This window comes from Caretta caretta, chromosome 2, assembly GCF_965140235.1.
Source record: "Caretta caretta isolate rCarCar2 chromosome 2, rCarCar1.hap1, whole genome shotgun sequence".
Lineage (NCBI taxonomy): Eukaryota > Metazoa > Chordata > Testudines > Cheloniidae > Caretta > Caretta caretta.
The window spans coordinates 259,288,458-259,307,095 of NC_134207.1; the positions used below are offsets into that span (position 1 = coordinate 259,288,458).

The 18,638-nt window shown below is 49.3% G+C and overlaps 1 protein-coding gene across 1 annotated transcript in view; it reads left to right on the forward strand.

Moving 5' to 3' along the window:
• The first annotated feature begins 10,035 nt into the window (after nt 1-10,035).
• GARS1 (glycyl-tRNA synthetase 1) overlaps nt 10,036-18,638 on the forward strand; it is a 34,900-nt gene continuing 26,297 nt past the window's right edge. The window contains exons 1-3 of the mRNA XM_048837466.2: nt 10,036-10,151; nt 14,100-14,201; nt 18,426-18,528. Of these exons, the coding sequence (XP_048693423.2) occupies nt 10,092-10,151; nt 14,100-14,201; nt 18,426-18,528 (265 nt within the window). The 5' untranslated portion in view covers nt 10,036-10,091. The remainder of the gene's footprint in view (nt 10,152-14,099; nt 14,202-18,425; nt 18,529-18,638) is intronic.

Here is an 18,638-nt window from a genome sequence, read left to right on the forward strand (position 1 = left end):
CCACACCAAGAAACCTGTGCCTACAGCCCACCACCTGCACTGGCCTCCCACCAGGCACCCTGAATCGCCAGCATCCTACGGCCCGGACCTCTCGTGCACCCAGACCCAACTGGGTAGCCACTATGTGGAATGTGTAGGAGCCAGACTCTCCTGGTAGCAAGCCCAAGAAGGACAGCCCCTTCCTAAACACTCCCGCAAACTGGAAATTGGTTAGGAAGGACCAGTCCCCCAGGCAGGAAAAGGGGGCCCTCACCCAGTGGCCATAAAGCCACATAAGCCCATAGTGCCAAGACAGGACACAGGTCCGTGTCACCAGAGCGGTGCCAAGCAATAGCCTTACCAGACCCAGTTAGATCCATTTTTGACCCATGGACTGAGACAGAGAGAGTCACCCTCCTGCTGCGCGTCCTGTAGTCTGAGAGCTGCTCCGAAGTGTCTCCCTTGGCTGAAGGGACTCAGAAGGCTATGAAGCAAGCCAACCGACCAGCTGCATTGAAGGGTACAGCCTCACCTCACCACAAATGGCAGATCCGAGGAAGGACCTTGACTAACTGCCTAAGGCCCTGCAAGGTAACTGGCTTCCTGACGTCGCTCCATGTCCCAGCTGTCCGGGCCCAACCCTGCAACATCTTCTGTGGACCATGAATCCCCAACGGGGGTCCAGATGACCCACATACCTGCAGTCATGGGTTAGCACCATGAGCTTGTTTCGAGAAGGGCAGGATTGCCCCTGCACCATGCCAACCTCAACGCTTAGGTATGTCAAAGTGGTGGCAGTGTCCCCAGGTTTTAAATTGGAGAAGGGAATACCCAATGTGCCCGTCAGCTCCTGAAGAACCCAAAGTAGTCGCTCACATTTCCCCCCCCGGCCCTGCCCACAACAAAGAAATGGTCCAGTTAGTACATCATCTGTTGGCATCCTGAGCACCTCCTGGCTGCCCAGTCCGGCGTTGTACTGAATTGTTCAAAGGCTGTAAACAAAATAGCACAGCCCAGGGGAGTTACTTTGTCCACATCAATCTAGCCATCAAAGGAAAAGCCCAAGAGGTTAAAGTCTGCTGCCTGGACTGGGAGGAGGCAGGAGGCCAACTTTATGGCGCTTTTTGCAAGCCAAGCAGCAGGGCCTCATGAGCGGATCATGTGCACCACTGTGTCGAATGATGCATCGGGCACGGTGCACAGCTCGGGGTTCATCGCCTCGTTCAGTTTTTCCCTTGTAGGGCACGACAGATGGTGAATGGGACAATACTCATCAGGAACTCCAGCCATAGTTCCTGGTCCATGCTATCCCATACTGGGAGGGGTTCAGGGTTGCCCTCATTGTACAAGAGCCATGAAATGAATTACATGCCCTACCTGTAATATCCAGGTAGCTCAGCAGGGGCCCATACGCTGCCAGATATAACTGTGCCTTCACCCCATGGAGGTGATGCAGGCTCCAAGCCAGTTTTCCCAATTCCTCTTTCTCAGGACATCCTATCTTTTTCTCTTCTCTTGGCCTTAGCCTTCTCCTCCTGAACAGCAGGGAAAACACATCCATGTGTTCCACCTGCCATATCTTCTCATGCATTGACCGGAGAAGATGGGCCCCCAACTCATCAGAAGTGGCTGAATATGAGACCACATGCAGGCCAAATTTGGTACACCAGCTACGTTGTTGCAGTAAAGGCGGTGGGGCCAGGAATGGGGGAGCCAGAAGCTGTGGAGCCCTGGGCTGTGGGGCCAACAGCTGTCACGCTAGAAGCTGGAAGGCCATCAGCTGAGGAGCCAGAAGCTGGAGGGCCAGTGCCTGCAGGGCCCGGGCTCCCCACTGCATACCTGTAGATACTCGGCTTGTTCTGTAATCCCCCCCACACTTCATGTCTTCCCTGTGCTCCCCCATGGGCCTGACTCTGAGGACACCCAGAGCTCCACCATTGCTCCCACCAGCGCTGCTTGCCTGAGACCCTGCAGACACATTGAGGGGAATGTGCTGAGCCCCACCTCTGCCTGAGGGGACCAGACCACCAGGGCCTGCCTCTTGCTCTCCGTTTGGGCCCCGACCACTTGTGAAATCGCCCTGCTGCAGGGATCAGGGGGGCTCCTGTTGCGCTCGACCATTGTCTTCCAGGGCTCCAAGCCAATCCCAAATGGACTGCGTCAGCCTCATGAGTGCCTCTAGCCCTGTCACCGCTCCCCTCCTGTCTTCTTGCTCTTTTGTCTCTGCTTCCTGACCCTTCGGCTGCCTCCAGATCTGAGATCCGCAGCACACAGGCCCCGGCGTCAAGCGGCTGGAAGGGGTCGGTTAGCCAGCCCTGCTGCCCTACCGGGTCTTGAGGCATCACAGGGTATGGCTGTCCTTCGAGCTCATGCAGCCCGCCCCTGGCAGTTGTGCTGTCCCAGTCCTGCAGCCAGCCGGCTACATGCCAGCAGCAGTGAGCAGGATTTGGACAGTGCCAGGCTGCTGCGTATGATCCATGCTGAACTGGGCTGCTGGACAAACTGGCAAACAGTAGGTGGCCCTGAGCACAGGGCTCCTTTTATGGCAGTGACCCCGCTCCGGCCCTGAAAGGGTTACAAGCCAGCCCTTGGAGAGGGCTGGGGCTGAGAGCCAATAAGAAAAGCCGGGGAGCCAGCCAATCAGGGCCAGGCTGGGCCCTATAAAAGAGCTGCAGGGCCAGAATGTGGATTATCTATTTCTAGCTTTGGAGAGAGGTTCACTCCAGTTTTGGAGTGAGACGGGCCTAGCTGCCTGGGAGCACAGGGTACTAAGAGCACGGCACGGCACGGCATGGCATGGCACGGCACAGCACCTCCAGCCTGGCAACTCCCCAGGTGCAGCCTGGGGATAGGCAGAGGCTGCTGGTCCAACCGTCTTGCCAGTGATGAGTGGCCATTACAGGCTGCAGTCTGCCCCAGAGAAAGGGGACTAGATGATGACTGGCACTAGCCACTGAGGCAAGGTGGACATAGGGGTTGGGGGTTCCTGTGGGAGGGGAGATCCAGCGTGTGGGGGTACTGCTGTGGGGCAGAACCCTAAGGTTGGGGGCACAGGGGTCTGGGAGGGTCATGGGGGGCCTGAGGCAAGAGAGAGACCCTCCAGCAGGAGCTGCTCTGGTCCTGGAATTGAGCTAATTCCCAGACTGACCAGCAGGAGGCACCGTGCTGGTGAGTGCTCGATCTGCTACAGGCTCCAAATCTTGTGCCAAATCTCGTGAGACTTCCAGCCCACCCCTGGAAGTCCTGTGGGCGATGGAGATCTTGCAGGGACCTGTCCCACCCTGTCCTCTAATGCCCTCTCCCCTTGTGGAAGCCCTCAAACTCCTCCTCTCACTAGGCTCAGGGCCCCTGTCTCCCCATTCTGGAGCCCAGTGCTCCCTCTCCCTGCCCCCGGCTGGGATGCTGTAGCTCAGTGGGGGAAGCCAGTTCAGCTGCAGACAGCCAGTGTGATCAGCTGCCTGGCACAGCAGCAGAGCCAGCCCTGATGCGGAACAAGGTGGGACACAGGAAAGTCACCCAAAGGTCAGGCAGTAAAAGAAACTGAAAGTGCACATCCCCAGGCAGAACTAATGGCAGTAACTCGCTTCACTGGGTTCTTATCATCCACCACAGTTTTGTATGCCACTTCACAGGGGAAGGATTTGCAGCATTAACAGCGAGATTGCTTTGGGTCTGGGCGTGACAGGGAGAGCTGAGGCTGCGCTGAGTGATGAACTTAATCATAAGACGCTTCTAGCAGAATGCGCCCCTGACGTGTGCATGAAGTTTACAAGTCGGTTTAATGCCACTCCCCTCCTGAACCTCGCCCTGAAGTTGCAGCCTTATGTTTGAAGTCGGCATGAGCTGCCGGAAACGAAATAATCCTCCTGCCACATGGTGTCCTTCTAGCCTGCTGAAACGAGCCATGGAGTCAGAGTAATTGGAAGCCCCTGCCAACGCCACTAATATGGCTATGCCTAGGCTTTTTGCATCCAGATTGATTTGCGAGTCGAGCCACCTCCCAGAAACATGGAAGGGTGAGAGGAATCAGACAACCTGTGGCCGTGAACTGTTCTCATCCTTATAACCAGTTTGCCCTCTGATGGCTGGCTTCAGATGAGAGAAAACAGTAAGGGTCCTTCTATGCAGTTCAGTACTGACACAAAGGTTTGCCTTTAGCTCAGATATTAGACGCCTGGCCTATCTGAAACTAAGGAGCAAATTTCTAATCCCAGCTTTGCAGATGTGTGGTTTATCTATTAATGGCGTGGTTTGTTTACGGCAATTGATCTGTCACAGAATGTGTCCAACTTTTATTTTTTCCCTGTAAAATCTAAAGACAATTTGTCAATCTGTTTTAGGGTTAGAGACCATTAAAATTCACCATAACTACAGAGCTACTCAGTAGCAATTCCACAGTAGAGGCTACAGCCAGGATTTCACTATAAATCAGTCATCTTAACTTCACACAGGAAAATTGTCCAGCTTTTTCTGAATTCATTATTTAAAGACAACTCAACTGTAAAACTTCAAACTCAACGTACAGTTAAATCATATGAAAATCTAGGGCTAGTTTAAAATGTTGTTAAGGATTTATTTACAGAAAGTGGCCTTATTGCTTGATCTAGCAATAGGGGCTAGATAAAGTCCATAGGGCCTGATAGGTACTCTATAATTCCCTCTTAAAGACTCACTTCTGCCAGGCTGTCTATAATCTAGATTTGCAGTCAACATTCTCTATTTTTATTTCCCTTTCCCAAATATCTATCGGTCTATCTGACGGTTCTATACTGCTGTCCATCACTGTAATATCTGAGCCCCTTTCTTGTTAAATCAGCAGCAATCGTGAAATTCCTGACCTTGTTGACTTCATGGAGTCTCAGACATTTCTCCTTTTGCAGGGTCAGAAATCTGCTTGGGGTAGGCTTTTTGGTGGGGAGGGATTGGAAAGAGTTTTAAATTAAAAGGGGTGTTCAAAATGTGAGCATCACTTATTGTGGAAAGGCTTTCTCCAGGAGGAAGGTTGTGACCCAAGAACCTCTGCATGTCAACTGGCAGAGGACATTTGGGTACATAGGATACAGAGTTCACCAAAAGGGGTCACTAAGTCCCTAATGAACACTGTGTGACACTGGTCATCGTAACCATGGGCATTGATTTACAGTCTGAGCTGGATGCTAAAGGCTTATGAAATCTTCTAAGAAGGGAAATGTACAGGAAGACGTGAACCAACAGGGGAGAGCCCTGTTTACAAGTAAGGACACTGAGCTTTTGGGGGTATAATGAAGTGGTTAAGAGGTACATCCTTGTTCCTTCTATCTGTGAGGACAAGCCACCAGCAGCTTGATCTTGTGGGAAGAGTATCTCAGCCAAACTGATTGATGATGCTGGGAAAACGACTCGGTTTAAACTAACTTGTAGGAGATAGGGGAATGCCTTGTTACAGTTTTGTTTTGCATGTAATCATTTATTTCCATTATTCTTTCTATCATTGGAATCTCTGTTCTTTGCTAATGAACCTATTCTTATTTTCACTCTCTCTCTCTAAAAGTAAAAGTGCTGTGTGTAAATAGCCTGGGGATCTTAAGTTGAATCTTACAAGCTGGGGTGTACTATTCCTTTGGGAGTAGTGGATCTAAAAGCAGTGTGAGCGTTCAGTGGAACAGGGGCTGAGCACTCTAGAGGGACACTTGGGAGGACTGGGGAGTTGGTGTGTACCTATCACTAACCTGTACAGAGAGAGAGTGTGTGTCATGGACTGGGATGTAGTAGGTGGTTAAACCTAGTGGTCAGAGCAGGCGCTGGGAACCAGGAACAGGAGCTAGGGATCAGAGCCAGAGTCAAAACAAGGATTAGGCCATAGAAGCAGTGAACGGGAACAAGTCAGGAGGGCCGGACTCAAGAGTCAGGCAACAAGGCAGGGCCCAGTGCAGCAGCCAGGTAGGGACTCACACAGCTGCTCAGACAACTTCCTGTGCTACCTTCTTGGCTTAATAACGAGTCTGAGCCAATCAGAGAGGCTGCACGACTACTTCAATTGGCAAAAAGAAAAGGAGGACTTGTGGCACCTTGGAGACTAACAAATTTATTTGAGCACAAGCTTTCGTGAGCTACAGCTCACTTCATCGGATGCATGCACTTCAATTGGGATCTTCGTGGGAAGTACCTCTGGTGAGCTAGGGTCCACCATGCTCCCTGCTGGTACCAGTAAGGGGCTAGGGAACAGCTGAAGTTTTGAGGACTGCCTGTGGATGTGGGTTTGAGACCTGCAATCCCTCCCAGCAGGGCCTGGAAGATAGTGCTGGTGTTGCCAGAAAGAGCTGATATGAGGCTGAGGCGTGCATGAACTTCATGGGTGGTAGAGTCTGCGGGAGGTTGGAAGCTTACAGGTCTACAGAGCAGTAGAGGGAGGGGGAGCCAGCAGAGCTCCTTAGTTCCCTATTGAAGTATAGATGGGGATGGTGGGGCTACTAAGTTCTTCACCAGCCCATTCTTTAACAAAAACAAATAAGGAAACACACAAAAGGCTTGTTAACGGGTTGCTTCTAAGTACACGTACCAAGGAACATTTGTTTAAAAAAAAATAACACTAAACAATTTTTGTCCTATGACTACAGGGATGTTAATGGGGCACTTCACCTGGAATGATCCCTTAGAATATAGGCTATCTGTTTGATCTTGTATTTAGCTGTGACACTCTCAGTAACATTCCCAGGCCTGAAGAGGAGCTCTGTGAAGCTCAGAAAACAGAAGTTGGTCCAGTAAAAGATATTCCCTCACCCAGCTTGTCTAATATCCTTGGACGGACAGGGCTACAACACCACTGGATACAACAGTTCAGAGAAAGCAGAGAAATATTCCAGTAGAGTCAGAGCAAAGTTCATGCTGGCTCTTAAATAAATGGACAGGTGTAACATATCAAACAGAATATTCTAAAATCTAACTTAACTCTGTCCCAGGCCCAGCCTCAGCCCCAGGGTTTTTTGTTTGTTTTGAACGGATACTTGGCTTTTTCCTTAACAAAGGACTTAAATTTCTAGGGCTGCTAACCTAGCCCCTCTCACCTGCACGAAGTGCAGTGCCCTTTTTGTAATGAACGGGATGCTCTTTAACCCTAGCAACAGCTTAAAATCACCCAAAGCAGCGTGCAAGAGAGCATCACAGTCCCATTTTGAATACTCTGAGCATTAAGGTCTCAGTCCTGTTCATACCCCTTTATAAATCCGAGTCATCATTAATCACACAACTAGACCCATTGACTTCAAGGGGACTACTCATTTGATTAAGGGCTATTCACATTTGCAAGGGTTGCAGGATCGGGCCCTCCATTTGTATGCATTTATACATGATGGGGTGTTAAGATGTTTTCTAAAAGACGATTTTGTAAGAGCCGTAATGCAGCGATTTCCCATGGGAATGCTATCCATGTTGGGGTCAAATAGCTGGCTGAAAGAGAGGAAGGTACAGGGATCAATGAAAAGCAAAACACCATACATTCTAAAAGCTACAAAAGCTACTTGAGCTCAAATACTATAGCAGATTGAAAAATATAACAGGTTCCCTGTAGTCTTTAACACTTCTGTAATCTTCTCCAATAGCCATCAGACATGGGAAGGGTGATGTCAGAGGCAGGAACGGCATTATGAATCAACAGGGTCCTAGCGCTGTCTTGCAGGTTGGTTCTATGCTCAATTTTAAGACCAGTCACTTAAATTCTTTTAAATGTTTCTCTGTAAAATGTTAATGGTATATCATTATAACATGCAAGGCAACCAAGGCCTCTATTCTTGTGCTCACACTTGAGGACAGACAGACATGTATGTATGCTCTATACCTGCAAATCAGGTTCTTAGATTTATTATTATAATTTATTACAGTACCCCCGAGAGGCCCCAAATGAGATCAGAGCATTGTATGTGCATATAATAAGAGAGTTTCTGCCCCAAAGGGCATGCAGTCAAAATAGACAAGACAAAGAAATATTTCAGGTTTCAGAGTAACAGCCGTGTTAGTCTGTATTCGCAAAAAGAAAAGGAGTACTTGTGGCACCTTAGAGACTAAGCTCACGAAAGCTCATGCTCAAATAAATTGGTTAGTCTCTAAGGTGCCACAAGTACTCCTTTTCTTTTTGCAAAGAAATATTATCACCCATTGTACAGATAAGGAAACTGAGGCATAGTGGCATCAATTTGGGGCTTAACTTTAAGTAAGTGCTTAGGTGCTGTCCTGAACAGGAATGGATTTAGGGATGAGTGCTTTAAAACTGCCAGGGCTAGAGAGATTAAGTGGCTTGCCCAAGGTCACAGAGGTAGCAAGGGGCTGGGAAATGAACACACATCTTCTGAATCCCAGTCCACTACCTTGCTCACAAAGCCATGCTTCTTTCTCAAAAGCTTGATCCAGTAACTGAAGTCTCTCTGTGTGTTTGGCAGTGCAGTCACTTTCAGAATGTGGGGCTCAGACCCCCTTGGGTGCAGTGATGAGCTGCCAAAAGCTGAAGAACCAGTTCCTTCATTTGCTCCGGGTCTTCGGCGGCACTGAAGGACCTGCCGCTGAAGACCCGGAAGCGCCGCCAGGTAAGTAAAAATTAAAAAGGGATTCTCAGGGGAGCCTCTCCAGCCGAGAGCTCAGGCAGGCCGGACAGGACGCAGGCCGGAGTTTGCCCACCCCTTTAACAACCAGTTCTAAACCGGCTTCAAAATTTAACAACCAGTTCCAGCTCACCACTGCTTGGGTGTATGTGGATGGCTAGAAACCCCCAGAAGTGGGGCTCAACCCTTAGTGTATGTGTGTGTGGGGTGGAAGGAAGGGATCAGACATGCATCATATATGGGGCTCAGGGAACGTGTATGAGGAGCACACACTCCCAGAATAGAGGACTCAGGGCTCTGCAGTCTGAGTGTTGTGAGGCTGTCACGGGCACCCCCAGAATGTGGGACTCAGACCCTGCAGTGTGTGTCTGTGGGGAGGGACAGACATGCCTGAGGTCATGTGGCTGAGACCTTGGTTGTGTCAGACACGCCCAGACTGTGGTGATCAGACCCTGGAGTGTGTGTGTTCCCGCAGTGTGTGTTGGGGGGGGGGGGGCAGAGACATCAGGGGTGCTGGAACAATTTTTATTGTGGGGGTGCAGAAAGCCACTGAACCAAATGGTAAATCCCGTATATGATGGAAACCACTTCGAGCCAGGGGGTGCGGCAGAACCCCCGACAACCCTAGTTCCAGCATCCATGACAGACATCCCCCGAATGTGGGGCTCACACCTCTTGTATGCTGGGCACAGGCACCCCAAGCTCAGGGCTCAAACCTGGGGGGGCACACACACCCTCAGGCTGTGGGGCTAGGACCCCTGGGGTGCTTGGACCCTGGAGGGGAGCACAGACACCCACAGGCTCTTACCCCTGAGAGGGGCACAGACATGCCAAGGCTGGACCCCAGAGAGGGGCACAGAGACCCCCAGGCTTGGACAGGGGCACGGACACCCCCAGGCTCGGATCCCGCAGGAGGCGGAACAGACACCCCCAGGCTCGGATCCCGGGGGGGGGGGGGGCACCGACACGCCCAGGCTCGGATCCCGGGGGGGGGGGCACAGCACCCCAGTCTCGGATCCCAGGGGGGGGCACAGCACCCCAGTCTCGGATCCCAGGGGTGGGCACCGACGCCCCCAGGCTCGGATCCCAGGGGGGGGGGCACCGACGCCCCCAGGCTCGGATCCCAGGGGGGGGCACCGACGCCCCCAGGCTCGGATCCGGGGGGGGAGGGGAGAGGCACCGACACCCCCAGGCTCGGGTCTCTCTCCGGGGCTCACCCCACGCCGGCCGGCGGGTGCCCGGCGGCGGCGGCCCCTGGCGAATCTGCGGCGCGGCGGGCTGGCGGCCGTGCGGAAAGTGCGGCGCGGCGGCGGGGGCTGCGTGCGCCTGGCGGCCGGGATTTCATCATGCGCCGGGGCGGGCCGAGGCGCGCGCCGCTCCATGCCGCCCCTTAGCGCCCTGCTGCCGCCGCTGCTGCTGCTGCCCTGCCGCCGCCGCCTCCTCCCCGCGCTGCTGCCGCTGCTGCGCCCGCCGGCCGCCCCGCTCCGCTCCGCCCGGCCGCCGGCAGCGCCCCGCGCCCCGCCCCGCCCGGCCAGCGCCGGCATGGACCGACCCGCCGCCGAGGCGCTGCTCCACCCGCTCCGCCAGGCGGTGCGGCTGCAGGTACCGGGCTGCCCTCGCCCGCCGAGACGGGCCGCCGGGGGTCGGGCTGCGGGCTCCCCCGGGGCGGCCGCTCCCCCCCCACCCCCGGCGGGGCCGTATGGGGGGTGTCCCCCCCCCCCCCACACGGAGCTGGGCTCTATCGCATCCCCTGTGGGACTGGGTCCGTGTGTGTGGGGGGGGGACGGAGCTGGGCTCTATCGCATCCCCTATGGGACTGGGTCTGGTTGGGGGGGGTTGCCGCCCCACGGAGCTGGGCTCTATCGCATCCCCTGTGGGACTGGGTCCGTGTGTGGGGGGGTGTCCCCCCCACGGAGCTGGGCTCTATCACATCCCCTATGGGACTGGGTCCGTGTGTGGGGGGGTGTCGCCCCCACGGAGCTGGGCTCTATCACATCCCCTATGGGACTGGGTCTGGTTGGGGGGGTGTCCCCCCCACGGAGCTGGGCTCTATCGCATCTCCTATGGGACTGGGTCCGTGTGTGGGGGGGTGTCGCCCCCACGGAGCTGGGCTCTATCACATCCCCTATGGGACTGGGTCCGTGTGGGGGGGTGTCCCCCCCACGGAGCTGGGCTCTATCGCATCCCCTATGGGATTGGGTCCGTGTGGGGGGGTGTCCCCCCCACGGAGCTGGGCTCTATCGCATCCCCTATGGGACTGGGTCCGTGTGGGGGGGGGGTGTCTCCCCTGTAGAGCTGGGCCCTATAGCTTTCCCTCTGCCCTATAGAACCGGGTCCGTGTGGGGTGTGTGTGTCCTTGGGCTTTAAAGCATCCCCTCTGCAGTGAGGCCCTTATGGGGGGTGTCTCCTTGGGCTCTAAAGCTTCCCCTTTACCTATGAAACTGGGTCTTTATGAGGTGACTCCCCTATAGAGTTGGTCTCTATAGTTCTCTCTGCCCTATGGAACTGTGTCCATATGAGCTAGGTATATATGGTGTCTTTTCCCCCATAGGGCGGCATGGTGTCTCTCCCTGTATAGAGTTGGTCTATACAGGCTCACTTCCCCCTGTTCTATGGGTTGTCTCCCCTTCCATTCCATTGAGCTGGGTCTCTGTGGCGTTCCCCCCTCCCAATTTAGAGAGCTAGATCTGTATAGGGTCTTTGTTGTATATATGTGTGTGTCCCCAATGTAATGGTGGGGCTTCATGGTTCCCTTTTAAATAAGAATACCTTGCTCTATTTCTTCTCCGTATTATAGCTGGGCATATAGGTGCATATATCTCCTGTTATAAAGCTGGAACTGTATGATTGTGCCCTTCTATCCCTGTCCTAGCTGATTGATGTCTGTGTTTTCTCTGTCATCTAGAGGGATCTGTGTATTCCCCTTCTCCTTACGTAGCTTGATCTATATCTGTGCACCCTTCTCATCTCTATCTATTTCTGCATATACCTCTTACGGCTTGTGGCTTCTCCACACCTTCTCATAGCTAGATCTAGATCTCTATGTGTATGGGTTGCCCTTCATGCCGTCTTAGCGTAGCTAGTTCCACATGTGCGTGTACTGCCTGTATGTTGCTGGATCTATGTGTGTGTTTGCCCCTTACATATTTCCGTTATGTAAGTGGATCTGTGGCTTTGTTTTTTTTACTTACAGCACTACTTCAGTGAGTTTTTGTTTGAGTCATTGTACAGCAAACCGAGTGCCTTGGTGGGGAATCTCCGAGTAATTACAATTATAATAGCTAAACCCAGCTGACTCACTTTTTTTCCATGCCAGCAATTTGGGAGTTGCCACCTGCCTTTAAAACAGAGATATATGGATGTCCCTTTCCCCATGCTCTTGGGACTGGGACAGAAATGTGGGGTGTAAGAGAGAGGTTTGGGGTGGGGGTGAGTGATGCAGGTGCAGCCTTCCACGGTGTGACATGCATGGTAATTATAAAAGGAGGGTGTTTAATGTGTTTTTGCACTAGAAATAGAATAAGGAAGATAGAGGCTCTTGTCCAATCCAAACGGAGGGTAGATGCAATTTAATTAAACCTGAGGGAGCCTTGACCTAGAGAGAGAGTGTCCCCACGCGACCAAGCCGGTGTTTCTTCCTGCAGCAGTGCCTGATGCAATAAGCTGTTGTGATCCAGGGGTGGATCCCTCTCTGCTTCGTTGTTGTTTGGGACAAAGCTGCAGCAAAATCTGCCACATCAAATAGTGCTGTGTGCTCCTCCTCCTCTGGGCTGGGCTCATGTCTTTAATTAAATTGTGTCCAGTCAGCAAGCATAATTGTTTTCTTCATTTTTTTCCTGCCCTATGTGTCCAAGTCTTTTTCCTTGTCATACAGAACAAAGAGCCACTGCATGCCACTTTTTTGGTGCTGAATGCAAAGCAGTGTGATGAACTATTCTGAGCCTGAAGTAGTTCCCTGGACCCTTTGTCTTGACTTTCTTTCCTTGCAGACCCCCTAACTCAACAAAGCGGGGTTTGGTTTACTACTTTTTTTTTTCTCGTTCAGATCCCTCCCTCTGCCACGTTAGCCTGGAATTGCTGTTCAACCCAGCAGCCCTGGAGTGAAATTTTCACATTTTGATTACACTGGTTAACAGGAAGGAAGCAGTCAAGTGCAGTTGCCAACTTTCTTTATCCACTGTGTTACAGTAGCGGACATGTAAAGTTTATTAGCCCAGCTTGTCACATTTTTTGTTCCCTCTTTATTTAATTCGCTTACTGACAGTTCTCTCCCATTATAAAGTCAGCCCCCTCTTTCCCCAACCTGAAACATGAAATCCTAGCTGCAGCCTGTGTTTCCTGTCTCATTGCCTGTGTGCAGTGATTTCACTAGGGCTGAGCATCATGCAGGAGAAACAGATTGTAAACAAAGCTAACAGTGTAGAAAAAATAAAAATTGGGTTCACATATTTTTTAAATTAAAGAAGAGTAGGTACAGGAAAGATGCTAAACTGGGAGCACTGAACTAGGGAAGTTATTGACTTTTGAATGTACTTCACATCTGTAGCTGTCTCTTTTCTCTTGTTCCTTGCCTCCCAACATTTCTCCCTTAGTAATTCAAGATAAACAGGTTTTTTTTGGCTAGATAATTCCCTTTTGAGGGACGGAGGGAAAGACTGTTCATTTACTTAACTTAATTCTGCTTCTTGCCTGCGTTGACTTTATCTACAGCCCCTACTTACAATTTATATTGATGCAGCTGTGTTGGTCAGGGGTGTGAAAAAACCACACCCCTGATCCACGTAGCTATGCCAACAAAACTCCCTGCGTAGATGCAGCTATTGGCAACAGAAGAGTGCTTCTGTCAACATAGCAAATGTTGTTCAGGGAGAAGGTGGTCCTACACTGGCAGAAAAACTCCCTTTTGTTGGTGTCAGCAGCGTCTGCGCTAGGGGCCTATGCTAAATACGCTCTGAAGTGTTGACATAGTCCAAAAAAGTTTATAGAACCATATTATAGAGTATGTAGGGGTTAATAATTCCACATGATTGTTTGCCTGTCACATTTCATGGGTCCTGGGGGAAGGGAATCCTTACCATGTGGGATAGGGAAACCTTTCTATAACTCTTGCAAGGTGATGGTAATTAGTCTGGTTCCAAGGCCTTACTGTGTTTTGCTCTCTCATAAAGTTGTGTTCATTTCCTACACTGCTTTGATAGCCTGCTGTTCTGAAAAAAAGCATGGATCTCTTTTCCATGAACATCAGAGAAACTCTAATAACCATAATACTGCTTGTGCCTGTTCAAATGGACTTTTTTTTTAAGGGTGTATTCACACACTGAGATGAAAAAATAACTGCAAGTGGGTGGGAAACAGTTCTGAGATTCTTTACTGCTGTCAAACTCAGCTGATGCTCACTTTCCAGTTTCAAAGTGTTCCCCCACCTCCAGTACCATGGCCAGTTTCCATGTGGTTACAGAAACTCTCGGGCAGCCTTACGAGCGGAATGTCCCTCACACCTGCCTTTCAGAATGGAATTCACATCTTAGATTCTCTTGTGTTCTTCCTCAGGGAGAACTGGTAAGAAAACTGAAAGAAGAGAAGGCTCCCCAGGTGGATGTAGACAGAGCTGTAGCAGAGCTCAAGGCTCGGAAGAGGATCCTAGAAGCCAAGGTGAGTCTGAGAATTAGATCTGTGATCTAGAGGGTTTTGCATGAGCATACTTGAATTCCTACAGTCAAGTGGTGGTGTTTTTTAAATGCATACATTTAAAAGAGGAGGTGGAGCTCGGTGAAAGCTTGTCTATCTCACCAACAGAAGTTTGTCAATAAAAGGTATTCCCTCACCCACTTTTCTCTACATTTATGCTAGACTGGCTTGACCAGTAGATGCTATGTTCCAATCTACTTTTTTAACATAGGATTCATGTTATTTTATCAGCATGGGACCATGTCATCTCTTACCTTTAATTATAAAATGGTCAGTTCAGTGGCATAGATGGCAAAGGTAGTGATTGAGACAGCTTGATAACTTTCCTTACTTTAGTTCCTTCTGTGCAGCTGATTATTCCTCCACTGATTATGGTCGTTGGCTAGTTGTGCTATTTCTTTCCAGGTGATGCCAGCGCATTTAATATCCTCTGTTGCTGTCTTTGGACAGTTCTTCCTTGGCCTTCCTCGCTTTCTCTTTTCTTCCTTGCTGTTTGTGGCACAGAGATTCAAGAGCCATTCACCGTTGTCAGTTCGGATGCCTTCCACTGCTGTGCCCATGGCTCCTTACCAGCCAGTAGAGTTGTTTTATAACTTGCAGTCAACTTAAAAATCACATGTTATAAACAAATATCTTGCTTCCCTACATTGCTGATAACAGCTTATATTATCAGAAATGAAAGAATTTTTAAAATCCACTGTGCATGTCACTATTCTTTCTTTGTTTACTTTTTGTATTTCTGTCAGCTAGGAAAATGAAACCCCTGTAAAGTCACTTTATGTCTGTTTCACTTTTAGATTCTTTACACAATATTTGAGTTACAAACCTGGCAGGGGAGATTTTTGTTTAAAAATAATTCTGTTCACTGTAGCTTAAAACATTTTTTTTAAAAAATATTTCCAGTGACCATATTTTTTTTTCCCCCAAATTGAAGGCCAAATTTGAAGTTGTCAGTTTTTAAAATACAGTTCTATTCTGAAAAGGGACTATAAAATGACATTGTGGGGTTCCAGGTTTATTGTCTTGATTTCCAGATCAAATTTGCTCAATATATGAGTTAAAATACATTTTCCCCACACACCCCTAGCCAGCTCCGCAAACTCACCTTGAGATCTAAGAGCAGGTTCTGAGTACTTTCTGGCTTGTATCTAACCAGATTAAAAAAAAAAATGGGGAAATTCTGTTGTTAGATACATTTGTGTAACCTTATTGTCTTCAGTGGTGGTGTACATAAACGGAGAGCGGAGGCTGCTCCTGTGCTTGGAACTCAGCTAATAATTACAGCACCGGAATCAAATCTCACTCTGGCCAGCTTTGAAGAACTAATTAAATTATTTAGAAGTTATTGTCTCTTAAGTCAGCAGCTATGACTGGAGATGCACACGGAGGCAATCTGAGTAAGACTGAGTCACTTTTCAGAGTGGAACCGTGCTTTAAAACGCACGATTTGCTCATAGCTAGTCTCGATTACAGTGACTAATTTTTTAAATCTGTTCTTTGGTTATGTCTTGTAATCCTGGCAAACTGCATTTAGAGAGGCAGTGAGTCAGGTTGGGAGTCTTGGCACCCCTTTCAGCCACTCCTTTTCCATGGGAAAGGCATGTGTAGGAGGATCTGGTGCAGTGGCCTGTTTGTCAGTTACACAGTTTGTGTGGGCTGTATTCATATTTGTTCTAGAATGACCTTGCAACACCAGCAAGCGTCCTCTTCAGCACAAGTGTTGATTATTGTCATTCCTGTTTGGCAAGGGTTCCAGCAGTGTGTGTTCATCAGTTGCAACTTGAGTGGAACGCAGCAGTGTGGATGCCTGCTGATTTGAGCAACTAGACAATATCATGCTGGCCCTGTGACTTCCACATTGGCTGCATATAAAAGAGAGGTGTTACTCTAAGTGGGCACTGTTGGCTTCCAAACCCTTAATCGTGTAGGGCACATCTGTGTTCGAGAGCTCCTCTGAGAGGATATAGGCCGGGCTCAGATACCACCTTGGAACCTGTTTCCATTTTCTCAAGTCAGTAGATGACTGAGCCCTTATGCAGGGCCCAAAGATGTAGACATTCCCCTTGCAGCTATCACATGTTCCCCTCTCCACTTCTTAAAAACAGAGTGAAGCCCAATAGTTAGAAGAGTCTCCACTCCTTCCTCGTAGTAACTGCAACACAGCCAGCTTAGCGTTGCATCTCTAACAGTGATCCAGTGTGTATTGGTGGTAGGGCCTGGAATTGCCTATATTCTCCTATCGTTTTGGGTCCCTCCTCAAGTACTGACCATTTTTTGCCATTCGATGTCAGGCCACGCCTCTATCATTTCCCTCTTCCCCCGTCTCTTTGTCAGAAACTCATTCTTCCCGCTGAGAAGTCCTGGCAGATTTGAGATGTCTGTAGTCCTTACAGAGTGTACTTATCTGCTTCCTCAGTGTGTACTTTAAAGCTAGTGTTTTGGCACTGTCAGCTCTCTTTGTTAAAATTTATATCAGTTTGGTTTTTTTAATCAGCTTAGATTATCAGATTTAGTAAATCCAGTTTACTTATTGGTAGGGGCCTATCAAATTTATGGTTCATTTTGGGCAATTTCATCGTCATAGGATTTAAAAAATCCTAAATTGCTTGATTTCATATATTAAAATCTGAAATTTCACGGAGTTGTAACTGTAGGGGTCCTGGCCCCAAAGGGGGTGGGTTGCAAGGTTATTGTAGGGGGATCGCGGTATTGCCACGCTTCTGCTCTGTGGCTGGCGGCGGCTCTGCCTTCCGGAACTGGGTGGCCAGAAAGCAGCGGCTGCTAACCCGAAGCCCAGTTCTGAAGGCAGCGCCGCCGCCAGCAGCAGCGCAGAAGTAAGGATGGCAGGGTCTGGTGTTGCCACCCTTACTTCTGTGCTGCTGCCTTCAGAGTTGGGCTCTCGGCCAGCAGCCGCCACTCTCTGGCCACCCAGCTCTGAAGGCAGTGCAGAAGTAAGGGTGGCAATATCACAACCCCCTACAATAACCTTGCAACTCTCCCTTTTGGGTCGGGACCCCCAGTTTGAGAAACGCTGGTCTTTGTAAAATCTGTATAGTATAGGGTAAAGTTGCACAGAAGACCAGATGTCATGGTCCGTGATGCACTTTCCATGGCTGTGAATTTGGTAGAGCCCTATTGGCTTGAAGTTAATAGGAGCTGCGGATGCTTTAGCATTCCTGAAAATCAGGCCTCTTTTGTTTATATGCTTAAATGTGGCTTTAGGTACCTAACTGCAAGCACCCAAGTTTGAAAATGTTGGCCATACCTCTTTAAGTTAGTGATCTAAGCCAAAGAACATTCAGAGTAAAAGGTTTTAGTTTAACCTTGCCGGAGTACCTTTGTCCACTTTATTTAGTTGTTTTAGAAACAAAAAATTCCGTAAATCATTTGTCGGAATAGATTCAGTTGCTAAAATGTCTTCATGGGGGCGGGGGGGGGTGCTCAGATGTCACAGTGAATGGGCTTGGTGTAAGAATCTGTATTAAGTGGGAAGACTGAAATTCCTATACACTTGTTCAATGAAAAGTGGGTGTCCTCTCTGCATATCTTTTGTCATAATGTGTGTTGATGATAGGTATTAAAACTTAATGGGGCAAGTGACATCTAAGGCATATGTTCCAAGTCTAAACTGTTGTTTTTTATTACCAGCATCGTTTTACAGTAATCATATGGAATACATGCAATTGTATTTGCTCTGTCTGATATTTGAATTCCGATAACAAGAGGATGGTATAAAACATATTCCTAGTCTTCAGTCAAATGCTACCATTAGACATCCGATACCTACAGCTTATATTATGTTATACCAAAACCCCAAGTGTCTCAGAGGAAATGTGCTTTAGAAGTAGTCATTGCCCACTGTACAGATGGCTAGGAAATTTCTCCTCAACATGTCACAACATGGATGCTCTTCATAATCCTGGTAGCATCCAGAACCTCCCAATACTTGTGCAAATGTTTAAGCTCACAGAGCTCACTTTTCAAACTTGGTGGCTAAAGCTGGCATTTGGACATTCACGTTAGCAGTTAGGCACATATCTTCCAGTTTGAACATCCCGATCTGGGAGGTGCCTGTGAAGGCTACTTTCGAGCAAAGGTCATTTTGTCCCATAATGGTGATTGAGGAAGGATTCATTTTACTGCCAGTAACTGGAACTGTTATTTATTTTCTCTCTGCCTGTTTTACAGGAGCTGGCTTTGCAGCCCAAGGATGACATTGTGGACAGAACTAAAATGGAGGACACTTTGAAGCGGAGGTTTTTCTATGATCAAGCTTTTGCTATTTATGGAGGTACACGCTTAAACCAATTTAAATTCTAATCCCTTTAGGGTAGAGTGTCTCTCTACATGATTGTGAAGTGCCATGTTCACCTGACATGCTACATTGTTGATGATGATAAT